The sequence below is a fragment of the Delphinapterus leucas genome, chromosome 2 (assembly GCF_059928025.1).
Source record: "Delphinapterus leucas isolate spDelLeu-1000000601 "Yukka" chromosome 2, BTC_Dleu_Yukka2, whole genome shotgun sequence".
Classification (NCBI taxonomy): Eukaryota; Metazoa; Chordata; class Mammalia; order Artiodactyla; family Monodontidae; genus Delphinapterus; species Delphinapterus leucas.
Window position 1 is genome coordinate 3149002 of NC_143130.1, and position 23170 is coordinate 3172171.

General features: G+C 41.1%; 1 protein-coding gene across 6 annotated transcripts in view; it reads left to right on the plus strand.

The window, feature by feature from the left end:
* The window catches only part of ZEB1 (zinc finger E-box binding homeobox 1), a 194629-nt gene that overhangs the window by 112615 nt on the left and 58844 nt on the right, over window positions 1–23170 (plus strand). For all 6 annotated transcript variants that reach the window (XM_022580645.2, XM_089906352.1, XM_022580643.2 and 3 more), the window contains exon 2: window positions 3007–3207. In XM_022580645.2, coding sequence (XP_022436353.2) covers window positions 3007–3207 — 201 coding nt within the window. The remainder of the gene's footprint in view (window positions 1–3006; window positions 3208–23170) is intronic.

The following is a 23170-nucleotide window of genomic DNA, read 5'->3' on the forward strand; positions in this document are numbered from 1 at the left end:
CACAGGATAATAGTAAAATATATTGCTGTCTCTGTGTTTTGGTCATTTGGCTTATAATCTTCCATACCACAGTGGCAACTTGCACTGGGGGACAGGAAGGAGTTTTGCTAGAGTCCTGGACGGTGACAGGTGTTCTCAGAGGACTTCAGGCTACAGTTGACTCAGACAGAATAAAACAGCTCAGAGTAAAAAGAACTCAATGAAAACTATGAAGCACGCAAGTAAGTATTTGAACCATAATGCATACATGTCTTAAAGCCCAATTTTTGGAAAATTTTCAAGCCTAGAATACTCTTAAGTGTGCATGTAAATATCTAGGGTTGACCAAAAAAACCTACAGCTAACAGAATTGATAATGGTAAAGCTAAACTGGAGTATACTTCATTAAAAGGCAAGAATAGCACCAATATAAACCCATGGTCAACTCAAGACACTGAAGAAGCACTGAAACCTCCCTTCAGAAAATAGTAGGAATTTCAGCTGTCTGTGAATGTCCAAGCGCAATGAGAGCTTTGCAGTGAGCCGAACCTTCCGTGGCATCCAGGTCTAGTGGAATACAGAATCGATTAACCCTGAGGAAACACTAGCTGTGTTCTAAGTTTAGCTTGTGGCATAGAAATGCCTTTATATACTGTCCCAACTTTCAGTGACTTTAGTAAGTCGTTCAGTAGGCTACTACTAAGGAGCCCTTGACAGTAAAAATAAAGCTAATAGCATTGTGCATCATTTGCCAGCAAGATCCCGCATTCAAACACACACACCTGTATCTTACTCTCAGTTAAAGGTTCGGTGGGAAACCCTTTTCCAACTGCAGACTGTCCTTTGAGAATCATGCTCTTTACCCACACACACAGTTTCACAATTTACATTGCTCCTGGTGTGGCTGGAGTGCAAGGAATTCCCCCTGTTTCCATATCTACTTAATAAGTTTTCCTTTGACTCAGCAATTCTACCCCTACTAATGTATCTGACAAATGTATTTAAGGAATGTCCAAAGATACATTTACAAGAAAATTTATTATGATGTTGTTGACAATGCTTAAACACTGGAAACAAACTAAATTTTGTCCACAGGTGATTGGTTAGGTTCTGTCTGTTACAGTGAAATGCTCTGTACCCATCCAGAGGAAAATGGGAAAGCTCCACAGATGCTCACATAGAAAAGCTTCCAGGATATGTAATTAAGTGGCAAAAAACTAAGTGGCAGAACAGTACAATGTGATCCCATATGTGTGTATTTTAAGTATGCACACATACACTTATATATGGGATTGATATTAAATACATGATATGTATGTGTATAAGGTGAGGTCTGTGTTACAATTAAATAGGATAAGGTATATAAAATGCTTAGTATCATGCCTGCCTAGTGCATAAATTAATTAATAAACCTTGCTGTTATTGTTACCTTGAAAGAGTGAGCTGAGGAAGGAAAAATTGGGAGAGGGGGATTTTACTAATTTTACATGTTTTGTGTTGTCTGAATTTTTTACATGTATTACTTTTACATTAAAACTGGAGAGAAAACTATTTGCCCTTGGGGCAAGATCTGGGAAACTGTATTCACACTGAAGTATTACAGACACAACAATACTTGACACTTTTCTTCAGATATGGAAGAATTCCCAGTGTGGGCAAAAGAGTAACTCCAGTACTCTCTTGGACAGAGGGCTTTTCCCAGGGTCTGTCAGAGCAGTTTTGGAGACGTGGTTATTAGTTCTCACCTTGACATACACATCCATGCTTTTGATTGTGTTTCTTCTTTTGTGTTCTTGGGGGTGTGTGTGTGTGTATGGGAAGGGGTATATATGTATGCATATCGTTTTAAGCGTTTAGGTGATTATCTTCTTTCAAGAAAGCTTGGAAAATTTAAGGAAGAAATGGAAGGAATAACTACTGGAAGTGATTGTTGCTTAGCTACACAAACAAAGCTTTCTTTTTCCCCCTTCCTCTCACACTTATCTTAGCAAGTAGGAATCACCCGGCTAATTGTTGAAAAGAGGTATTCCCGTGACCAAACCCCATGAGGTTCTAAATAATTTATCGCATTAGAGTGACTATTGCAAGGACTCTAAAGAAAAAATATTGACTATACTATATAAGTTGTTTTGGTTCTGTGAGCTGTAGTTATTCAGAATTATTGTATGTCTTTATAATGCTGGTGTGTTAAAGTTTATTGAAGCTCATTAAAAATGTGGAAAGGGTGCCCGTTTGAAAACTAAATGTCATGGTCTTTTTTCCTTCAGAATGATGGACTTACGTATAAATATTACTTAAATCATGTCTTAATTATGTGGAAATTTGGTTAAATTGGTTGATTCTTTCTGAAGTCAGTGTCGAATTAATAGGAAATGCATGGGCCTAATTGACAATTTGAAAATACCTTCATTGTGTTAAACTTGATGATGCATTTCTATTTTATTAGGAGAGATGAACTCTTTTCTTAAATTGCAATGCTTTAAAGATTTGAAGCCCTTGTGCTACATAAGCAGCGTCATGTCATATAAACTCATTACGATTGGAGAAGATGTTTGATGTAGTGGTTAAGGACACAGAATATGGAACCAGACTCCTAGGGTTCAAATCCCCACCCTGCCACTTCCTAGATGTGTGGTCTTGGACAAGATACTTACCTTCCCTGTGCCTTGGTTTCCGCTTCTGTAGAACAGGGATATAAGCAGTAGGCGGTAGGTAGATCCTGTGGTCATGGGGCTGCTAAAAGGTTTTTGGAAGAATTGGCGAGTTACTCTCTGTAAAACGCCCGTGCGCGTAGCTAAGCATTTAATAAGCGTGGTTACGGTTACTTGCCTTTTTGTCCACCTGGTATCTAGGAAGTGCTGTGTGCGTGCATGTTATCAAAGAAATTAGCTGCTTACATTTTACAGTCTAAAACTATTATTGAACATCAATGTTTTAAGTACTTCTTAAAATTTCTTTGTACTAAGGTGTGAAAACCAGCTTTTGTACTAATTGGTTTTGATTATTTGTTTCTTGTTTGTATTACAGTTACAAACTATAATACTGTGGTAGAAACAAATTCAGATTCAGACGATGAAGACAAACTCCACATTGTGGAAGAAGAAAGTATCACGGATGCAGCAGACTGTGAAGGCGGCGCCCCAGAAGATGGCCTGCCGACAGACCAGGCAGTGCTACCTGGGAGCAGCGCAAGGGAAGGGAACGTGAAGAGCTGCTGGGAAGACGATGGTGAGTTCAGTTTTTCTGGTAATGTTCTGTTCTCAGGATTTTTTTTTTGTAACATCTTTATTGGAGTATAATTGCTTTACAGTGGCGTGTTAGTTTCTGCTTTATAACAAAGCGAATCAGTTATACATATACATACGTTCCATATCTCTTCCGTCTTCTTTTAAAAAATATATTAACTGAAACGATAAATTGGATGAAAAGTTTGAAATGAACTGTAATTTATTTGCTGTTAATCAGTAGAACGTCTCCTTCTACTTACCAAAAAGTACATTCTAAAGTCAGTGTGGGATTAGTAGGAAATGCATGGGCCTAATTGACAATTTGAAAATACCTTCATTGTGTTAAACTTGATGATGCATTGCTATTTTATTAGGAGAGATGAAAGTTATTTTGACCATAACTTGCATGTAATATATTGATCCATATAATATATTGAATTTTGGTAGTTTTTTAAAAACCAGAATCAAGCTTTCCCTATACTGTTGATGTAATTGAACCTATCTTTAATTTCATACTGTGACCTCAAATGAAGAATCTACTTAGAAACCAACAAAGTATATTTTGGTATAGTAACATTATAAGATAATTCAGTGTGCAAAAATCCCAAATGCAGGTAAATCATGGGAATATTGTTAGTGTTTGTAAGCATCTCCCTCCCTCCCTCCCTCCCTCTCTCTCCCTCTCCCTCTCCCTCTCCCTCTCCCTCTCCCTCTCCCTCTCCCTCTCCCTCTCCCTCTCCCTCTCCCTCTCCCTCTCCCTCTCCCTCTCCCTCTCCCTCTCCCTCTCCCTCTCCCTCTCCCTCTCCCTCTCCCTCTCCCTCTCCCTCTCCCTCTCCCTCTCCCTCTCCCTCTCCCTCTCCCTCTCCCTCTCCCTCTCCCTCTCCCTCTCCCTCTCCCTCTCCCTCTCCCTCTCCCTCTCCCTCTCCCTCTCCCTCTCCCTCTCCCTCTCCCTCTCCCTCTCCCTCTCCCTCTCCCTTCCCTCTCCCTCTCTCCCTCTCTCCCTCTCTCCCTCTCTCCCTCTCTCCCTCTCTCCCTCTCTCCCTCTCTCCCTCTCTCCCTCTCTCCCTCTCTCCCTCTCTCCCTCTCTCTCTCTCTCCCTCCCTCCCTCTCTCTGTCTCTCTCTCATGGTTCTTTCACTTGCTTTAAATTTCTCCCCAAGTGAACCCTTTACAAAAGTAAAGCATGGTTGAGTGGAAGGAGCAGTGAAAGCAAGGAGCCCCCACTAGTGCCCCTGCAGTGAGCGAGCATTGTGTCTAACCTTCCTCCCCGTCTGTCAGATGAAGGTGCTTTTTCTTCCAGCTCTAAAATGTCTCCTTTCTACTTTTCCCAATAAACTATTTCGCCTATCTTGTGAGAATTTAAGCAACAGTGGGATAAAAAGAGAAGGATGCGGACGTGGCAGCTGTTGTGAATTAGAGGGATCGGGGTGGGGGGGGCGGTCAGGCTCGGGGCATCAGCCGAGGCAGAGAGGAGCAGGTGAAGGGACCAAGTTCAAGGTCAGGCAGAGAGAAGCTGCCCAGCAAGACTCAAATTCAGGGAAGTCATCTCAACAGGATGTCAAAACTCAGGCTAGACAGTCAGGGGAAATGGGTCAGGTATGCAGGCCCAAGAATCTGGGTAACCAAATGTGGAAGCTGAGATAAGAGTCCAAAGAGTAGGCACAGGGTGACAGGAGTTAACAAATTTTATAGCTAACAAAGGACCTCTGGAATCACGTAATCAGCCCCTCGTTTTATGGCGTTACTCATCTGTCCATTCAGCAGCTCTGCAGGAATGGGGTTGCAAACTGGAGTAAGACTGTCCCTGTGTGAAAAGTGCTTACAGTTTAATGTGGGAGAGGGAAGCAAGTCACAAAGTCATTATAGTTCGATGTAGGTGTAAATTTAAGAGTTATGTGGAAACACGAGGAAGGAACACCTACACCTGAGAGAGGAGAAGTCCTAGAAGGATTTCCGAGTGAAACAGTGCTGGGCTTGAGTCACAAAGGACCAGTAGAGGTTCAGCAGGCAGAGGAGAGGCACAGGAGGTGCTTTTGCAGCAGAAGGCGCATCATACGTGGAACCACAAAGATTTGAACAAATGGGGTTGGCAGAAAATGAGCTCAGAGAAGTAAACAAGGGAAACACTATGAAGGGCATCATGTGCTAAGTCAAGGAATTTGAACTTTATCCTGGAAGCTATGAGAATAACAGCACTGATACGCACTTTAGAAATAAGTCTGGTAGCAGTATGGAAAAAGAATCCTGGGAACAGGGGTGTCTAGAGGCAGGAGGTAGTGTCCTCAGTAAAGAGGCTTAATAGTTCAGGCAGTGATGAGGGTTTTGGAACTAAAGAAGTGGGCCTTGGGATGGGAATAAAAGGGAGAGATTTGACAGAAACGTAGGGGGTAAAATATATTAAATTTGGTTGATTCCATGTAATTCTGTGTAATTGAGAAAGAAAGGCTGACATAACTCCCAGGTTTCTGGAAAGTAGAACCCAGAGAAGTTAACTTGCTTATTCATTATCACAGTTGGTTAACAGCAGGGCTGATAACCTGTTACATTGTAATACTGAGCTCAGAACTTTGGGGAGCAGCTGTTTCTTAAGTATTTACTGTTGGTAGCCAGAACTGATCCATTGGTGTCATTGATATGAAGTCTTAATACAGAAGCAAGAAGGAAATGATTTGTCTGGAAAAGGGGGAGATCGAGAGAACGAGATAGAGGTAAAAAGAAAGATGAAAAAATCAATGAAGAGGTTCTGTTTCTGAAAATACATTCGGATAGATTATTTGGACCAGTGTTCTCACTGAAAATAACTAATGAATTTTTAAATAAAGAAAGAAATCTTCTTGAAAGATTTAAAGAGCTAACTAGACAGTAAGACATTAACAGATTATATATCTAAGTGGATACAGGAAGCCATAGAGGTCAGCAGAGCACAGCATAGAAGACTCTTTGGCCTCGAGGACATTTGCCTCACAAGGGTAACCTAAGATGTGGTTTTCAGGCCTCTGAGAAGAAACAAAGCCTTGGACCACCAAAGAGTTAGTAGCAGATCCTCCCCTAGTATGGACTACATCCTGACTATGATGAACTAAAAGCAAACCCTCTACCACCCCTACCATCCTCGGGAGTTAGCAAACAAAATTGCCTTGACTAGGGATTGGGGGAATGGAGGATTGTCTCTGAGAAACAGTAACCACAAGCTGTCATGCATGGATTTATAGCTCAGATTCACATCACTGGGCAGCCTGATAAAGTTCAAGCCATAATTGAGTCCAAAGTGGACCTGCTGCCCTACCCATAGACACCAAGCAGAAGCAAAGCCAAATCTTTTGGAGGAGCATACCTTCATCGTAGCACTGTAGGAGTTTCCCAGATAATTCAGCAAGAAGACAGCAATGTGAGTGAGAACTACCAGAAACAAAAGGAAGCAGAAACTGACCCATAAGGACTTCATCTGATACAGATTATAAAATGACTGTCATGTTTAAAGAAAACACATGCAAACTTGAAATTACCTGCTGTGGTAGAATAAAATACAGTAGGATCAACAGATTTTAAGAACCAAATATAACTTCTAAAAATTAAAAAAATAGAATAATAGAAATTCAAAGGATAGGTTTAACATTAAAGTAAACAGAGCTGAAGAAAGAATTAATGAATTGGAATATAGGGGGAAATTTATACTAAATGCAACTCAGAGAGACAGATAGAAAAATCCTGATAAGAGACATGAAGGATAGAATAGAAGTTTCTTCTACTCTTAATTCTAGGAGAAGAGAGAACAGGGAAGCAGCAGCAGTATTTGAAGAGATAATGGCTTAGATTTTCTTCAGTCTTGATGAAGGACACCGGACCACAGATTCAAGAAGTTCAGTGGATCTCAAGAAGGATAAATAAATCTATCCCCAGTCACATTATGGTGAAATTACAGATTATCCAAGACAAAAATAAAGCTCTTAAAAGTAAACCCCCCAAATTCAGATTATGTTTGAGAGGGTGGCAGTTGGACCGACAGCTGAATTCTCTGTAAAAACAGTGGAAGCCAGACATAGTGTAAAGATGCCTGCCAATACAGAATTCTGTACTTCACAAGATACCTTTTAAGAAGGGAGGTGATGATTTCAGACAACTTTCAGGCAATGAAAACAGAAAATGTGTTCTCAGTAGACCCTTATTAAAGCAAGTCTTAAAGAATATATTTTAGGCGTGAAGAGAGAAATCCTTGTTAGAGGTCTGAGGTGTAAGAAGAACAGAGAAAATGACAAGTACATGGTAAAGATAGATAAACAAATAGTATTTCCCGGGCTTCCCTGGTGGTGCAGTGGTTGAGAGTCCGCCTGCCGATGCAGGGGACACAGGTTTGTGCCCCGGTCCGGGAAGATGCCACATGCCGCGGAGCGGCTGGGCCCGTGAGCCATGGCTGCTGAGCCTGTGCGTCCGGAGCCTGTTCTCCGTGACGGGAGAGGCCACAACAGTGAGAGGCCCACGTACGGCAAAAAAAAACAGTATTTCCCATGAAAATACTCACAAAAAAACCGGGTGTAGCTAAATTTATTTCAGATGATGTTGACTTGAAGGTTAAAAGCATTATTATGGATAACAGGATCATTTTATAATGGCGAAAGATTAAATTCACTGATCAGATATTATTTTAAATGTGTTTGTACCTAATAACAAGGCCTCAAAAATATATGAAGAAAAAATAGACAATCTACAAAGAGAAAAAGACAAATATACAGTCATTGCTGAGGATTTAACATACCTTGGTTAGTCATTGATGGAATAATCACACAAAACCAATGAGGATACGGAAGATTTGAAAAGATATACGGACAGTGTACTTAGTAATTGCAAAACAAGTATTTTTTCAAGCTATTTGGAATATTTGTAAAAATTGAACATATACGGGGTCATAAAGCAAATCTCAACAAATTTCAAAGGATAAGATCATACAGAGCATGTTCCTTGAACACAATACAATTAAGCTATGAAATAAGATACATAGAATATTATGTTTGGGAGTTTTAAGGAACACACTTTGGAGTGTATGTTCATGGATCAATAAAGAGATCATGATGAAAATGAGGAAATATTTTGAACTGAATGGTAAAAATATTCTGTATCAGAATTTGTAGGATGTGGTTAAAGCAGTTTCTAGAGGAAAATTTAGAGCTTTAAGTACATATTTTAGGAAAGTTGCTGGCTAAAAGTTAATGAACTAATAAGCATCTATCTTAAGAACTTAGAAAAAGAACAGCAAACTGAGTTGTTTGAAAGTAAAAGAAAAGAAAACAAAATAAGTACAGTTAACTCTTGAACAATGTGAGGTTCAGGGTGCCGACCCTCCTTGCAGCCTAGTCAGCCCTCCGTGCTTGCAGTTCTCCCCCAACCACGTGTGTGGTCCCCGCCATGTGCACTGTCCCCCCATGCCTGCAGTCCCTCAGTGCATGCAGGTCCCCCCGTTCGTGCAGTTCCTCATCCGTGGATTCAGTCCACTGCAACTGGCTTAGTATTGTAGTACTTACTGTTGAAAAATGTCAGCGTGTGAGTGGACCTGTGCAGTTCAAACCTATGTTGTTCAAGGATCAGCTGTAATATAAAATTGAAAGTAAACCTACAGGGGACTTCCCTGGCAGTTCAGTGGTTAAGAGTTTGCCTTCCAATGCCGGGGGTGCAGGTTTGATCCCTGGTTCGGGGAGCTAAGGATCCCACATGCCTTGCAGCCAGAAAACCAAAGCATAAAACAGAAGCAATATTGTAACAAATTCAATAAAGACTTTAAAAATGGTCCACATCAAAAATAAATTGTTTTTGAAAAAAAATAAACCTACAGTACAAAAAATCAACATAAGCAAAACTTTATTCTTCGAAAACATTACTATTTACAAACCTTTGATGAGATTGATCAAGGAAAAAATAAAATATAAATAGCTAAAGTCAAGAATGAAAGAGTGGACATAACTACAGATACTACAGACATTAACAAGTTTCCAGGGGGAATGTGGGACAGGATATTAGAAATTCTTAGCCAAAACTGGCTCAGGAAGAATTGGAAAACAGGAATAGTTCTATAACCTCACCACAAAGGAGTGGTGAAGATATGGAGCAGCTGAGACTCGTAGGATTGCAAATGCTGTGCCACCCGGGGAAGCAGCTTGGCAGTTTATTATGAAGTTAAGTATACACTTAGCATATGACCCAGCAATCCCACTCCTGGGTATTTTCCCTAGGAAAATGAAAACTTAGGTTCACACGAAAACTTGTACACTGATGTTAGAAGCTCTATTCATAAGTTCCAAAAATTGGAAGCAACCCACTGTCCTTCAACAGGTGAAAGTGTAAGGAAACTGTAGTACATCCATGAAATGGAATACTGCTCAGTGATGAGAAGGGACAGGCTGCTGATCCAAGCAACAACTTGGATGAATCTCAAAGGCCTTATGCTAGATGAAAGAAGCCAATCTCAAAAGGTTATATACTGTTTGAGTCCACGTACCTTACATTTTCAAAAAGACAGACTGTATGCTGGGTAACAAATCAGTAGTTGCCAAGGGCTAAAGGGAAAGTGTGACCATAAAGGGATAGATAGCACCAGGGGGTGTCGGGGATAATGGGACTGTTCCGTGTCCTGTTTGTGGTGGTGGTCACGTGAATCTACATGTGTTAAAATTCATAGAACTGTACACCAAAAGAAAAAACAGTAAATTTTTCTACATGATAATTTGATATGCGTACGTATGTGTGTGTATATATATATAGAAACGTTTTCCTCCTCTACAAAGAAAACTGGCCCAAATGACATCACTGGTAAATTCTTCTAAATATTCAAGGAGATAATAATTAGAATTTTAGACAGTGCTTCCAAAGACTAGTGTAAGAGAGAAGATTCCCCAACTCTTTAAATGAGGCTAATCTTGATACCAAACCAGATAAGTATAAGAAAGGAAAGTTACAGACTTGCTCAGAACACAGACACAGAAATCCCAAACAAGATACTAGCGATACAGTATACATGCATGTAGGTGTATGAAATGCAAGGTCAGGATAACATTTAAAACAATTTAGGGACTTCCCTGGCGGTCCAGTGGTTAAGACTTCACCTCCCAATGCAGGGGGTGCAGGTTCCATCCCTGGTCAGGGAGCTAAGATCCCACATGCCTTGTGGCCAAAAAACCAAAAAATATAAAACAGAAGCAATATTGTAACAAACTCAATAAAGACTTTAAAAATGGTCCACATCAAAAAAATATCTTTATAAAAATTAAAATTTAAAAATACCACTTTAACCCAGACTTAAGGAGAACACTCAAAATTCACTTCAACAGACACAGAAAAAAAAGTGTGTATTAAGACTCAGTGCCTGTGAATGGATATAATAAAAACTAATGAATTAGGTACTTCCTTGATCGAAGGAAGGAAGTACGTCTGTGTAAAATCTGGCACAGGCGTCATGCTTAATGACAAAATGGTGAGGACACTTCCTTGGTGATTAGGACATTTACCACTCTCCACAGCCTTCTTCTGGAGGTGCTGCCAGCGCAGTAAGACAGCAGAGACACAGAAAGATAGCGGTTAAAAAGGAAAGAACAGCTCTCACTCTCTACAGATAATACAACTGTACATATAAACACGAATCTGCAGACGGATTATTACTACTAGTAAGAGAATTTGACAGATTTGCTGACTACAAATGATATACTGAATTTAAAGTCATCCTCATACATCAGCGAGAGTTAAAAAATGAAAATGGACGCGGAAGACCACATGAACAAATTACAAACCCTGATCAGAGGCATTAGCAAGTGCCTCAGTACATGGAGCAGTATATCATGTTCATGGATCAGAAGACTCCGTCTTTTTTTACCTACACTCCAGACTTTATTTGGATCTCACAGGTTTTCCCACTCGTGTCCTCCTGTTCCAGGGTCCAGTCCAGGGCACACATTGCATTTGGTTTGGTCTCCTTAGTCTCCTCCGGTCTGTGACGGTTTCTCATCTTTCCTTGTTTCTCGTGACCTGACAGTTTGAGGAGTACTGGTCAGGTACTTGCAGAACATCCTTCAATTTGGGCTTGTCTGATATTTTTCCATAATTAGACTGAGGGTGTGGGATTTTTCAGAGAATAACGTGGTAAAGTCTTTTTTTATTGGAGTATAGTTGATTTACAATGTTGTGTTACTTTCGGGTGTACAGCAGAGTGACTCAGTTATACATCTACATATGTCCACTCTTTTTTTTTTTTTAGATTCTTTTCCCATATAGGCCATTATGGAGTATTGAGTAGAGTCCCCCAGTCCCCTGTGCTACACAGCAGGTCCTTATTAGTTATCTATTTTACATTTAATAGTGTGTCTGTGTCCCGGAATCACTGTGATTTTTAACCTGGCGTCTGAGGAGCCTGGCCAGCAGGCTCGTGGGCAGAGGGAGGGAGGGAGGGAGGGATCCGCAGACGTGAAGCCAGAGAGGCAGTGAGATGCCAGAGCACAGAGAGGTCTTAGAAGCTACTGGACACACTCGTACTCTTGTTAAAATGAGGAGACATTAGAAGAATTTGAATGGAGACGTGGTGTGGTTTGGCTTTCATTTCACAGGGAGCACTCTGGCTGCCGTATTGAGAGTAAACCCTAGAGGTCAAGGGTAGGGACACAAAGACCAGCACAGAGTTATTAGGATACCCCAGGGCAGTGACTTGAATCAGGACGGTAGAAGTGAAGGTGGTGAGGGGCACCAAATTCTGGTCACACTTCGAAAGTACAGTCACCAGGGTTTATTGATGGACTATGTCAGGATTGTGAGAAGAAGAGGGGTTTAAGATGATCCCATGGTTTCTTCCATTTTACAGTTAGGTCTGGAGGGAGTTGATTATGACACATTTATTACTCGTACTCTTGTTGGAACCAGTCCCACTTGTATCTGTTTTTGAGTCTGACTCTGTCTTCTGTGCTGCGCATTTCCCTCTGTCATCCAGAAGTGTGATGAGTAGGGCCAGCGACAGACCTAGTGGCACTAGCCTTCTTCTGTTGTCTTCACTCCCTGAACCACCACTTTTAAATAAATTTATTCAACCATTTCTTCATCCATCCATGTCTTCAGAACTAAATATCATGTGAGATCATGCCTCCTAGTAATACTTTAAAAAATGGATATGAGGCCAGTCTGTATGACTTTTTTCTTTGAACCCATCCTGAATGCTAGTGGTCAATGTTTTCTTTTTCTTAAGTGCAGACAACATAGTACCTTTATAACCTATTCTAGAAAACATTCTCAGGGTGGAGGTTAAATGTCTCTGATCTGTAGTTTACAAAAGGAAGTCAAAGGTAGACTATGCAAATTGAATGACTTTGTCCATATCTCCTAATCTCCGCGGTTACTCACAGATCATAACCAGTGATCAGGTCAGTGATTTATCTTCAAAGTCTTCTATACTTTCTGAAGATAATTTTGTATGAGCCAGGAGACCAAGTGCTCCTGTACGGTGACGTATCTGTCATGAGTTTGATTCTCTTTTGCTTCTTGAACTTCATACTTTCTGGAAGAGAAGATCAAAACTAATTCTTTTAGTTCCTGGCTGCCTGTGGGATTTGAATCCAGACTCTGCAACATGACAGACCAGGGCCGGTACGGCCCTGCTCCACCACGTCTTCCCAGGCTTGGAGTGGTACCACGCCCTGTGTCCAACCCGTTCCTCTAAGCTTCCGTATCCTGTCCCCTCTCCTGGACGTCCTTCTGTCCTGCCTGTCTCCTCCTCTGTGACCCATTGTCTGACCCCCGCAGACACAGTAAGTGTCAGCAAAGCTGCGTCTGTCTGTCACTCTCCCACATCGTGCTGTGACTGACTGATCACTCTGTTCCACCAAACACTCCTGAGGCCACACACTGTATCATATTGATCTCTGTCTGTGACCACTAACGCCTAATACGTAGTAGATGCTTAAGAAATCTCCTGCAAGTGAGTGAACGAGTTAAGACGTAAGACGTTTTCCTTCTTTTATTTTTAATCTTCATCAGTCATACCATCAGTTTCAAGAAAATGTTTTTCCCTTCCTTGCTTTCCTTAACATTTTGAGAGCTTTAGTTCTTCTTCATTTTTTATCTTCCTGACACTATTTGGACCTTACGTTGTCTAAACTCCTATATTCATCCTTGGTTATGTGACATTCTTTCTGCTCTTGGTAAATTTACTTTTGAAATCTGAGCAACCTGGAAGCTCCATCTGGGTGGCACTTTTCTTTCTTTCTTTTCTTAAACTTTTCTTATATAAAATATGAATAGAGATTAAGGAGTTTTCTTGGCTGGCCCATGTATAAGGCATCTAGGAAGTAGTAAAGTAAGATAATCACTTAATCCTTTATCAACTGTTTTAAAAAGAACTATAGAGACTTCTTCTGGTAAGATGGAATAGATATACTTTTCCCTGTTCCTTCTGCTAAGTACAGCCAAAACCTGTGGGTACTACATGTAAACAAGAAGACTCTGGAAGGTAGGTGGAGGGAAGAAGGCAGGCTTGTTGCCTCAGGACCCGAGGAACAACCCAGCAGTGAGTCCCCTGGGCTTTCTCTCAGCCATGTGTCCCTCGTGGATCGGAACCTCAACACCTGGTAAGCAGGCGGCTTGTGGACACTACCTGCTCTAGTCCAGCCACGGGAAGACGGCAGCCCTACTGCCCACCCTCACCAGCAAAGGCTAGTGGGGAGCCCAGCCTTCCACACTCGCTGAAAGGAACCTCCCCCCATGGTGATGTTAGAGACCAAGTAGGGAGCTGGGACTTGGGTACCCACTCAGCAGCAGTGACCATGGAAACACCGTGGAAACTACGCGGGAGCCTGGCCTTCCATCCCACCGCCCGCAGTGGTGACAGGCATCCCACCCGCTCGTGCTGGGAAGCCTGGTGGAGACTGAAGGCGTCCACCCCCGCCCGCAGGGCCAGCGGAAGCCACGTGGAGCGCGGTGATGAGGCGCCTCACCCTTCTCAGCCCGAGCGGGATCAGGAGAGCCTGGCCGGGGCCTGGACCCCACCCACTCAGCCATAAAGAGCAGCGCCTCTCCCCAGGTGCAGAACAGAGGCTGAGGGAGGAGCCCGCACCTCCCCCGCCACGGCCCAGGATGGGAGCGTGCCCGCCTTCCCACGGGAGATCCGGGGTCTCCGTCTCCTTACAGAATAGCTGAATGTCTAGGTGTCATTCAAAACTCATTTGTCACACTGAGAGCCAGGAAAGTTTCAACTGAAGTAGAAAAGACAATCAACAGACACCAGCACTGAGGTGACAGAGATGCAAGAATTATGTGACGTGGGCGGTCATGTGATAAAAGTGCTTCAACTCCCAATCGTGAGCATCCTTCAAGCTAAAAGATACAGTCTTCACAAAGAAACAGAAAATACGAGGAAGCACCAGGCGGAAAATTTAGAACTGAAAAATAACTGAAACTCAGAACCTCAGCACGCAGACTCTGTAGCCGCGTGGAAGGATGGGAGGAGAATCAGCGAGGTTGCAACTGGAACAGGAGAGTCGTCCAGCGTGAACGACAGAAGGAGACAGACTGCAAAAAGAACAGAGCCTCAGCGACTCCTTTGGATCTGATGTGCCTGTCATCAGAATTCCAGGAGAGAAGTAAGAGGACGGGCCTGAAAAAGTATTCAGAGAGTTAATGGCTGAAATTTTCCAAAATGTGGCAAAAGACACGCACTCACACCCCAAACAGGATAAATCCAAAGAGACCCAGGCCAAGATGCATCATAGGCTAACTCCAGAAAACTAAAGCCAAAGAAAGAATCCTGAAGGTAGAGAGAGGAGACGCCTTTACCTTTAGGGGAAAACAGTTTAAGTGACAGAGACTGCTCGTAGGAAACCATGGAGCCAGCCAGAAACAGGACACCTCAGATGCTGAAGAGAAGAATTGTCAACCTGGAACTCTACATCCTGAAAAGAGATCCTTCAAGGATGCAGAAGAAATCAGGACACTTTCAAATGAAGAAACACTAAGAGGGTTTGTCCCCAGCACACCTGCGCTAAATGAATGGCTAAAAGCAGTTCTCTGAACAGAAAGGAAGTGATAGAAAAGAAATCTTGGGACATCAGGAAGGAAGAAAGCACAATAGCAAGAGTGAACATATGACTACATGCAGTAGAATATCCTCTTCTGGATTTTCCAATTACGTGTGATGACAAAGCAAACAACATGAGTGTGGGTAGGAAAAATTAATGAGACAGAGTGAATATCAATACTTTCTAATTTGTATTGTGTACAAGCTACCTCAAGTTCTGTTTGACCAAATCTTATGGTAAATTTGATACTCAAGTCATAGGGTATTGAGAATTACACATTAATTCCTACCTGAACATAACTATTTTCACTTGAGCCACTATTGTTCAACATGCCTTGTTTAGAGAACATATGTTAAAGAGACACTGAAAACTACTTAAAACTCCTCTGAAGAAAAAACCCTCAATTTGGAGATACATTCCTTTCATAAATAAACTGTATTTCTAAACCAACATAAAGGGCTAATTTTCTAGGCTTTACCATAGCTAATTAAATAATAAAGGTTTATGTGTGTCACACCATGTTCAAAACAATCTTGCCTGACCAAGCAGAACAAACCAATAAACATAAAACCGTTCTTTTGATAAATAGTTTTGACCAAAGTGAAAAATCAGTATCAGCCACTGGAAAACCTCAAGTCTGGATAATTCTGGCATTCCACCACTTACAAATATCCTTTCCCACTGCTAGAGTTTAGAATTTCATCTGTGAAAAGGGGCACAGCAGATTGGCAACACTGCCCAGCAATGCAAGGCAACCAAGACTTTTTGCTGGAATATTGGTTCAGAATCCTCAATAAATTAATTTAACTCCATGACTGTCCAGGTTAGTAACTGTTACTGGTTTATTCAGTTGGCTGCCACTGTGGCCCTTAATCATTCCTTCAAATGGAAGCTCATGTAATGAGGCCTCAGATCCAGAGCACTTCTACCCGTGAACTGTTGTTTTATGGCTCCTCAAGGCGGTCCTTGTGGCTGAATTTGAAAAATTATCCGTCGAACTGGACCTGGTTGACCAAACCAGCCTGATCCTGGAGCAGAAGCAGAACACTTGAGTTACGGCCAGTGGAGCTCGCTCCCAGAGGCAGACAGTCCCCCTGCCTGGTCACCGTTTCTCTCAGGAGACCCAGCTCCACTGCTGGTCTGTGTTCTTTACTTTTTTGGCGCATCCTATTAATAAACTACTACCCAACGTGACAAAACAAACAACAAAAACAAGGAAGGAAAGCTACGGGGAGCCACACCATCTACGCCAATTAGTTACTTGAAAGACTTTTAAGAAAAAGGGGAAACAGTAAAGAAGAAAGCAGTCAGTGACATTTAGCTGTGCCAGAGACCAGCACATGAAACTGATACACAGCTGCAGCAGAGTGCAAATCAAGGGTCTAAATATATTGGAAAATATATGCTATCGAGATGTTAGTTATGCAGTAAGCTCCTTTAGAAATCTCTCCGTATCTGGGAGTGCAGTCTCAAGTTAGGATCAAGTTCTTAGATTAGAGAGAAGATGCAATAGTTTCATCGTAGATACTGAATTAACTAGGACATGTTCACTTCTAAAAATGAAATTTCTAGGTTCTTTAAGCCCTGTTTTAAAATACTATAAACTTGACATTTGTTTTTAGGGAAGATAGTGTAACCTGGCGGTGTTCCAACATGCCATACTTATCTGACAAGAGCTTCTTGTGGTTCAGCCAAAAATTCTCATGCTTGTGTCAGTTAAACGTTCTTAAATATATACACTCTTAACTTTTGAGACACCTGTTTTATAGGCCCCTCATTTTTTTAGCTTTTAAAAAGTATATGAAACTAATCCAATAGTATAAAATATTATTTAATAGATTGGCTATTTCTTAATGCTTTAAAATTGCTGAGTTTAAAAAGTGATCCCAAGTAATAGCGACTTAACCATTTTTCTACTTGAAGTTTTTTAAACTCTGTAGAAATGTACGTGTTTACAAAAATGCCAAGTCAGTGAAAACTTCTCTAAAATAAAAACATCTAAAATTCTGATCTTGTAGTCCATAGCAATAAGGCTTTCTTGAATACAAGTTATAATAAAATAAGTAATCTGTGCAAACAGTGCATCAATCACTATATAACTCATTATCGAGCCAAATTATCCTCATGTCTCAAGATTCAGCCTGACCTACTCTTTGGAAACTTTTCAACCAAGGATGGTGTGTGATGTGGACAAAGCTCCCCCGCGGCTCCGTGCCTTCACTGTACTCTGTGCCTCTTGAGCGCCTCTTTTGCGTCTGTAAAATGAAAAGACTGGGCCAGATGACCACGGAGGTACTTTTTAGTTCTACTTACAAGGGGATCCCACTCCATTTGCGCTAATATGCAACCGTAGTATTGAAGTGCCTCTAAATACCTAAGTGTTAAGAGACAGCCCTGGCGGAGGAGCCTGGGCTGTGCCCACAGTGTGAGCCTCAGCCGTGCCCTCTGCCCTCCTGCAAATCCCAGCCAAACGCAGGAGCTGCCTGGAGAGCAGTGTGTGCAGCTCCTTTGTCATCAGCTCTACTGCGCGTGTTCCAAGTACTGCTTTCCAAGTTACGTAGGTTCTTTCTTGTCTTCCCCACCCCCTTCAGTGTGTGACATCATTCATTTATAATACAGTTAGGTTCCTTTGTTGATGTTTGTATTTCATTTTTTATTCTGGCTGCTGAGTGATTTATTTTTGGGGGGTGGAGCGGGGAACAGGGACATTGTCGTGGCTGTAAAGGTATACTGTGCAGAAAAGATACACTCAGGCAAGTGTCACACTCCCCCCCCCGCCCCTGTTTTCCCTCTAGTTAATAAAAATGCTACTCACAGAGGTATGCGTTGTTTTGAAACTATTTTGTATGTCAAGTGTACACTGGACTTGAACAAATAAGATTGTTGAGGATGATGCGACCCAGATTTCTCACTGTCAGAAAGAAGTTACAAACAAGGGGAAGAAAGGAGGCTAGAATAAACGCTGCGGTGTCCGATTGGAATCAGAGGTACCAGAGTGAACTCATGGTTCTTTATGTCTATAAAGGTAAATACAAAATTACACATGGGTATATGCAGGTGTTAGGGTACATATATGTATCTCCCAGCTCTGTCTGCTGAGAAGGCGTGGAAGCAATGAGAGCCAGTAGCAGTGAGTGTATCTAGTGCACAGATCTGGGATTCACATACCATCTCCTGTAGAATGACTGTACCCAGGCTCCTGGCATAAATGACTGATTCTAGAACTGAGGGGGGGGAAATATGAGGTAAGCCTGGAACATAAGTAAGAAAGTGCTAAAAAGTTTATGAAGGCACATATCAAAGGACACAAGAGCTACCTTGAAGAGCTCCCCATGGCCAAATCTGGAACAATTTTGGCAGCAAAATAGTGATGACAGTATTGGATTATAATCCGTAAAATAAAATACCCATTCATCCATATTGATATAAATACTTAATACATGGGGGAGAAGGGAAAGCTCCTCCTTACAGTGTAATTCCAGTTGTAAATTAAGAAGTAATTAGGGGAATGGAAAATCGCCATTTGGCAAACACCTTGGTAATAATTGTTGCAGGCAAGAACCGTCAATGGATGCTAAAATTAGTGGGTACAAGTAAAATGAGAAAAGAGTGTATCTGCATAATCGCAAAGTATTTCCCCACCAGACAATTATAAAGAAAGGCATAATAACTAGTATAAAGAAACCTGACAGCATCTTAACCAGGTGATCGAGGTTACTGTCACCAGTAGTAACACACGCTGACACCACACACCACTGGTGAGAGGCACCAACAAAGGCACATCGCTTCAGAGACGGTTTTGCTCAAAATGTATTTCCTCAATCCAATCATTAGAAGACGTCAGAGAAAGCAGATTGAGGGCATCTTACAAAATAAGTGACCAGTACTCTTCAAAACTGTCAGTGTCAGGGTCATAAAAAACAAAGACTTGTCGGAGACTGACTGGACTGCCAAATTTTGGAGAAGACGAGGAGACATGACAACTGAATGCACTGTGGGATCCAGAATTGATTTCTGAACCAGAAAAGAAAAGGACGTTAAGGGGGGAGACTGGCGAAAGTCAAATAAGATCTGTACGTGGGTTATAGTATGGCGTTAATGTTATTATAATGGTGGTCGTAATAGTATGGTGATTATGTAAGAAACTGGTTGAAAGGTATACAGGAACTCAAGTACTATTTTTCTTTTCTATAAGCCTAAAATTATTTTAAATCAAAAAGGTTTTTTTTTTTTACAAAATAAACAAAAAAATATTTTAATATGCCTATACATATCATATTCCAACTGTAGAAAATCAAAAGCAAGGTAAAATTTTGAAAAAAAATCAGAGGAGAAAAATACTTTATATACAGAAGAACAAGAATTAAAAATTACAGCCAACTTCTCGTCAGAAACCAAACCAACAAGAAGAAAATGAATGAAATATTCTTTTTAACATCTTTATTGGAGTATAATTGCTTTACAATGGTGTGTTGGTTTCTGCTTTATAACAAAGTGAATCAGTTATACATATACATGTGTTCCCATATCTCTTCCCTCTTGCGTCTCCCTCCCTCCCACCCTCCCTATCCCACCCCTCTAGGTGGTCACAAAGCACCGAGCTGATCTCCCTGTGCTATGCGGCTGCTTCCCACTAGCTATCTACCTTACGTTTGTTAGTGTATATATGTCCATGCCTCTCTCTCGCTTTGTCACAGCTTACCCTTCCCCCTCCCCATATCCTCAAGTCTATTCTCCAGTAGGTCTGTGTCTTTATTCCTGTCTTACCCCAAGGTTCTTCATGACATTTTTTTTCCTTAAATTCCATATACATGTGTTAGCATACGGTATTTGTCTTTCTCTTTCTGACTGACTTCACTCTGTATGACAGACTCTAGGTCTATCCACCTCATTGCAAATAGCTCAATTTCGTTTCTTTTTATGGCTGAGTAATATTCCATTGTATATATGTGCCACATCTTCTTTATCCATTCATCCGATGATGGACACTTAGGTTGCTTCCATCTCCTGGCTATTGTAAATAGAGCTGCAGTGAACATTGTGGTACATGACTCTTTTTGAATTATGGTTTTCTCAGGGTATATGCCCAGTAGTGGGATTGCTGGCTCATATGGTAGTTCTATTTGTAGTTTTTTAAGGAACCTCCATACTGTTCTCCATAGTGGCTGTACCAATTCACATTCCCACCAGCAGTGCAAGAGGGTTCCCTTTTCTCCACACCCTCTCCAGCATTTATTGTTTCTAGATTTTTTGATGATGGCCATTCTGACTGGTGTGAGATGATATCTCATTGTAGTTTTGATTTGCATTTCTCTAATGATTAATGATGTTGAACATTCTTTCATGTGTTTGTTGGCAGTCTGTATATCTTCTTTGGAGAAATGTCTATTTAGGTCTTCTGCCCATTTTTGGATTGGGTTGTTTGTTTTTTTGTTATTGAGCTGTATGAGCTGCTTGTAAATTTTGGAGATTAATCCTTTGTCAGTTGCTTCATTTGCCAATATTTTCTCCCATTCTGAGGGCTGTCTTTTCGTCTTGTTTATGGTTTCCTTTGCTGTGCAAACACTTTGAAGTTTCATTAGGTCCCATTTGTTTATTTTTGGTTTTATTTCCATTTCTCTAGGAGGTGGGTCAAAAAGGATCTTGCTGTGATGTATGTCATAGAGTGTTCTGCCTGTGTTTTCCTCTAAGAGTTTGATAGTCTCTGGCCTTACATTTAGGTCTTTAATCCATCAAAAAGGTTTTTTTAATCCTGGTCAAAATGAAGCAAAACCCCCTTTTCTTTGAGTTTCATTAGTATATCTGAAAAAAAAAAGTTGGAGTTTTCAAAAAGATTTTTCTCAATAAACAATAATAGAACAAAAGGAGGAACACTGAAACATAGTAATAATTCAGCTTACAGAGTGCATGTGCTGTCGAATCTCTGGCCAGATCTCTGGCCTTCATCCCTGCCTTAGCCTGTCTGATAGAATGTCTGATGTCCCGTCCCTGAAGGCCTCGGGCACGGCCATCACCGTCCTCCCGGTCTGCTCCAGGTTGCCGGCAGCCTTATCCCAGAGCTGGTCTCCATACCTGGAACTTTGGGGGCAAGGATGAGTCAGGCTCATTCTGCCTTTCATTCGGGCTTTTGTATTCGGGTCTAGTTTGGGTTTTGAGAGATATGCATCTTTTCTGAACAACACTGGAGGGCTGGGAAGGCCGGCACAATAATGAACATTCACCTGTAAAGCCAACTTTCACACATCAGCACAGAGAAGTAACACCGAGTGGATGCACCTGTACAGGCCTGCTGCTGACTGCTCTCCCAAACATCATTTTCTTTAATTTTTATAACAACTCTGTGAGATAGCGTATTAGCTCCATTTTACAAGTAAGGAAACTGAGCCTCAGAAAGGTTAAGTATCTTGTTAAGATGACACATTAAATATGGAAAGCCAAGATTTAAATCCAAATCTATTTGACTGAAAAGTATGCTATTTTCTTTTCCTAATAGACCAACAGAAAAATATATATATACGTTGAATATAACATCATTATGTGACATACATGTATAGAGGAACAGGATGTAATTTCATCATAGGATACATCCATAGAGATCTCTTCTGTGGTGCTTCTGTCAGCACTGAACTCTTCTCTGTTTCATGCTCCCCTTTCTAATTGACTTAATGACCTCCAAATCTTAATTTTATTTTAAATTTCTATCTTTATGTTTTATGTTTCCTTCATATATCTGTTTGTATTTCATTTTTATATTTTAAATATAAAAGCCTTCATTCCCTTCTTCTCATAGGCAAGTTACATTGAGTTGGCCAAAACGTTCGGTTTTTTTCCATAAGATGGCTCTAGTAGTGCATAGTTGTCTTTAACTTCATTCGAAACAATTTTGTTAGATTGTATTGTGACAACTGTCATATCAGCATGCATTTAAAAAAAAAACTTATCAAAATTGGTGAATTTTTGTGTAGCCATTTTAATATTGAAGATGGAAGAAAAAAGCAACATTTTCTGCATATTATGCTTTATTATATGCAACTGAAATGCAAAAAAAGATGTGTACAGTATATGGAGAAGGTGCTGTGACTGATCGAACGTGTCAAAAGTGGTTTGCAAAGTTTCGTGCTGGAGATTTCTCGCTGGACGGTGCTCCAGGGTAGGCCAGTTGAAATTGATAGCGATCAAATGGAAACAATAATTGAGAACGGTCAACGTTATACCACGCAGGAGATAGCCGACATACTCAAAATATCCAAATCAAGCGCTGAAAATCATTTGCACCAGCTTGGTTATGTCAGTCGCTTTGATGTTTGGATTCCACGTTAAGTTAAGCGAAAAAAAACCTTCTTGACCATATTTCCGCATGTGATTCTCTACTGAAACATGATGAAAACGTTACGTTTTTAAAACAAATTGTGACGGGCAATGGAAAATGGATTCTGTACAACAGTGTGGAACGGAAGAGATCATGGGGCAAGCGAAATGAACCACCACCAACCACACCAAAGACCGGTCTTCATCCAAAGAAGGTGATGTGTGTATGGTGGGATTGGAAGGGAGTCCTCTATTTTGAGCTCCTTCCAAAAAACCAAATGATTAATTCCAACAAGTACTGCTCCCAGTTAGACCAACTGAAAGCAGCACTCGACAAAAAGTGTCCAGAATTAGTCAACAGAAAACGCACAATCTTCCATGAGGATAACGCAAGACCGCATGTTTCTTTGATGGCCAGGCAAAAACTGTTACAGCTTGGCTGGGAAGTTCTGATTCATCCACCAGATTCACCAGACATTGCACCTTCGGGTTTCCATTTATTTCGGTCTTCACAAAATTCTCTTAATGGAAAAAATTTCAATTCCCCGGAAGACCGTAAAAGGCACCTGGAACCGTTCTTTGCTCAAGAGAAAGTTCTGGGAAGATGGAATTATGAAGTTGT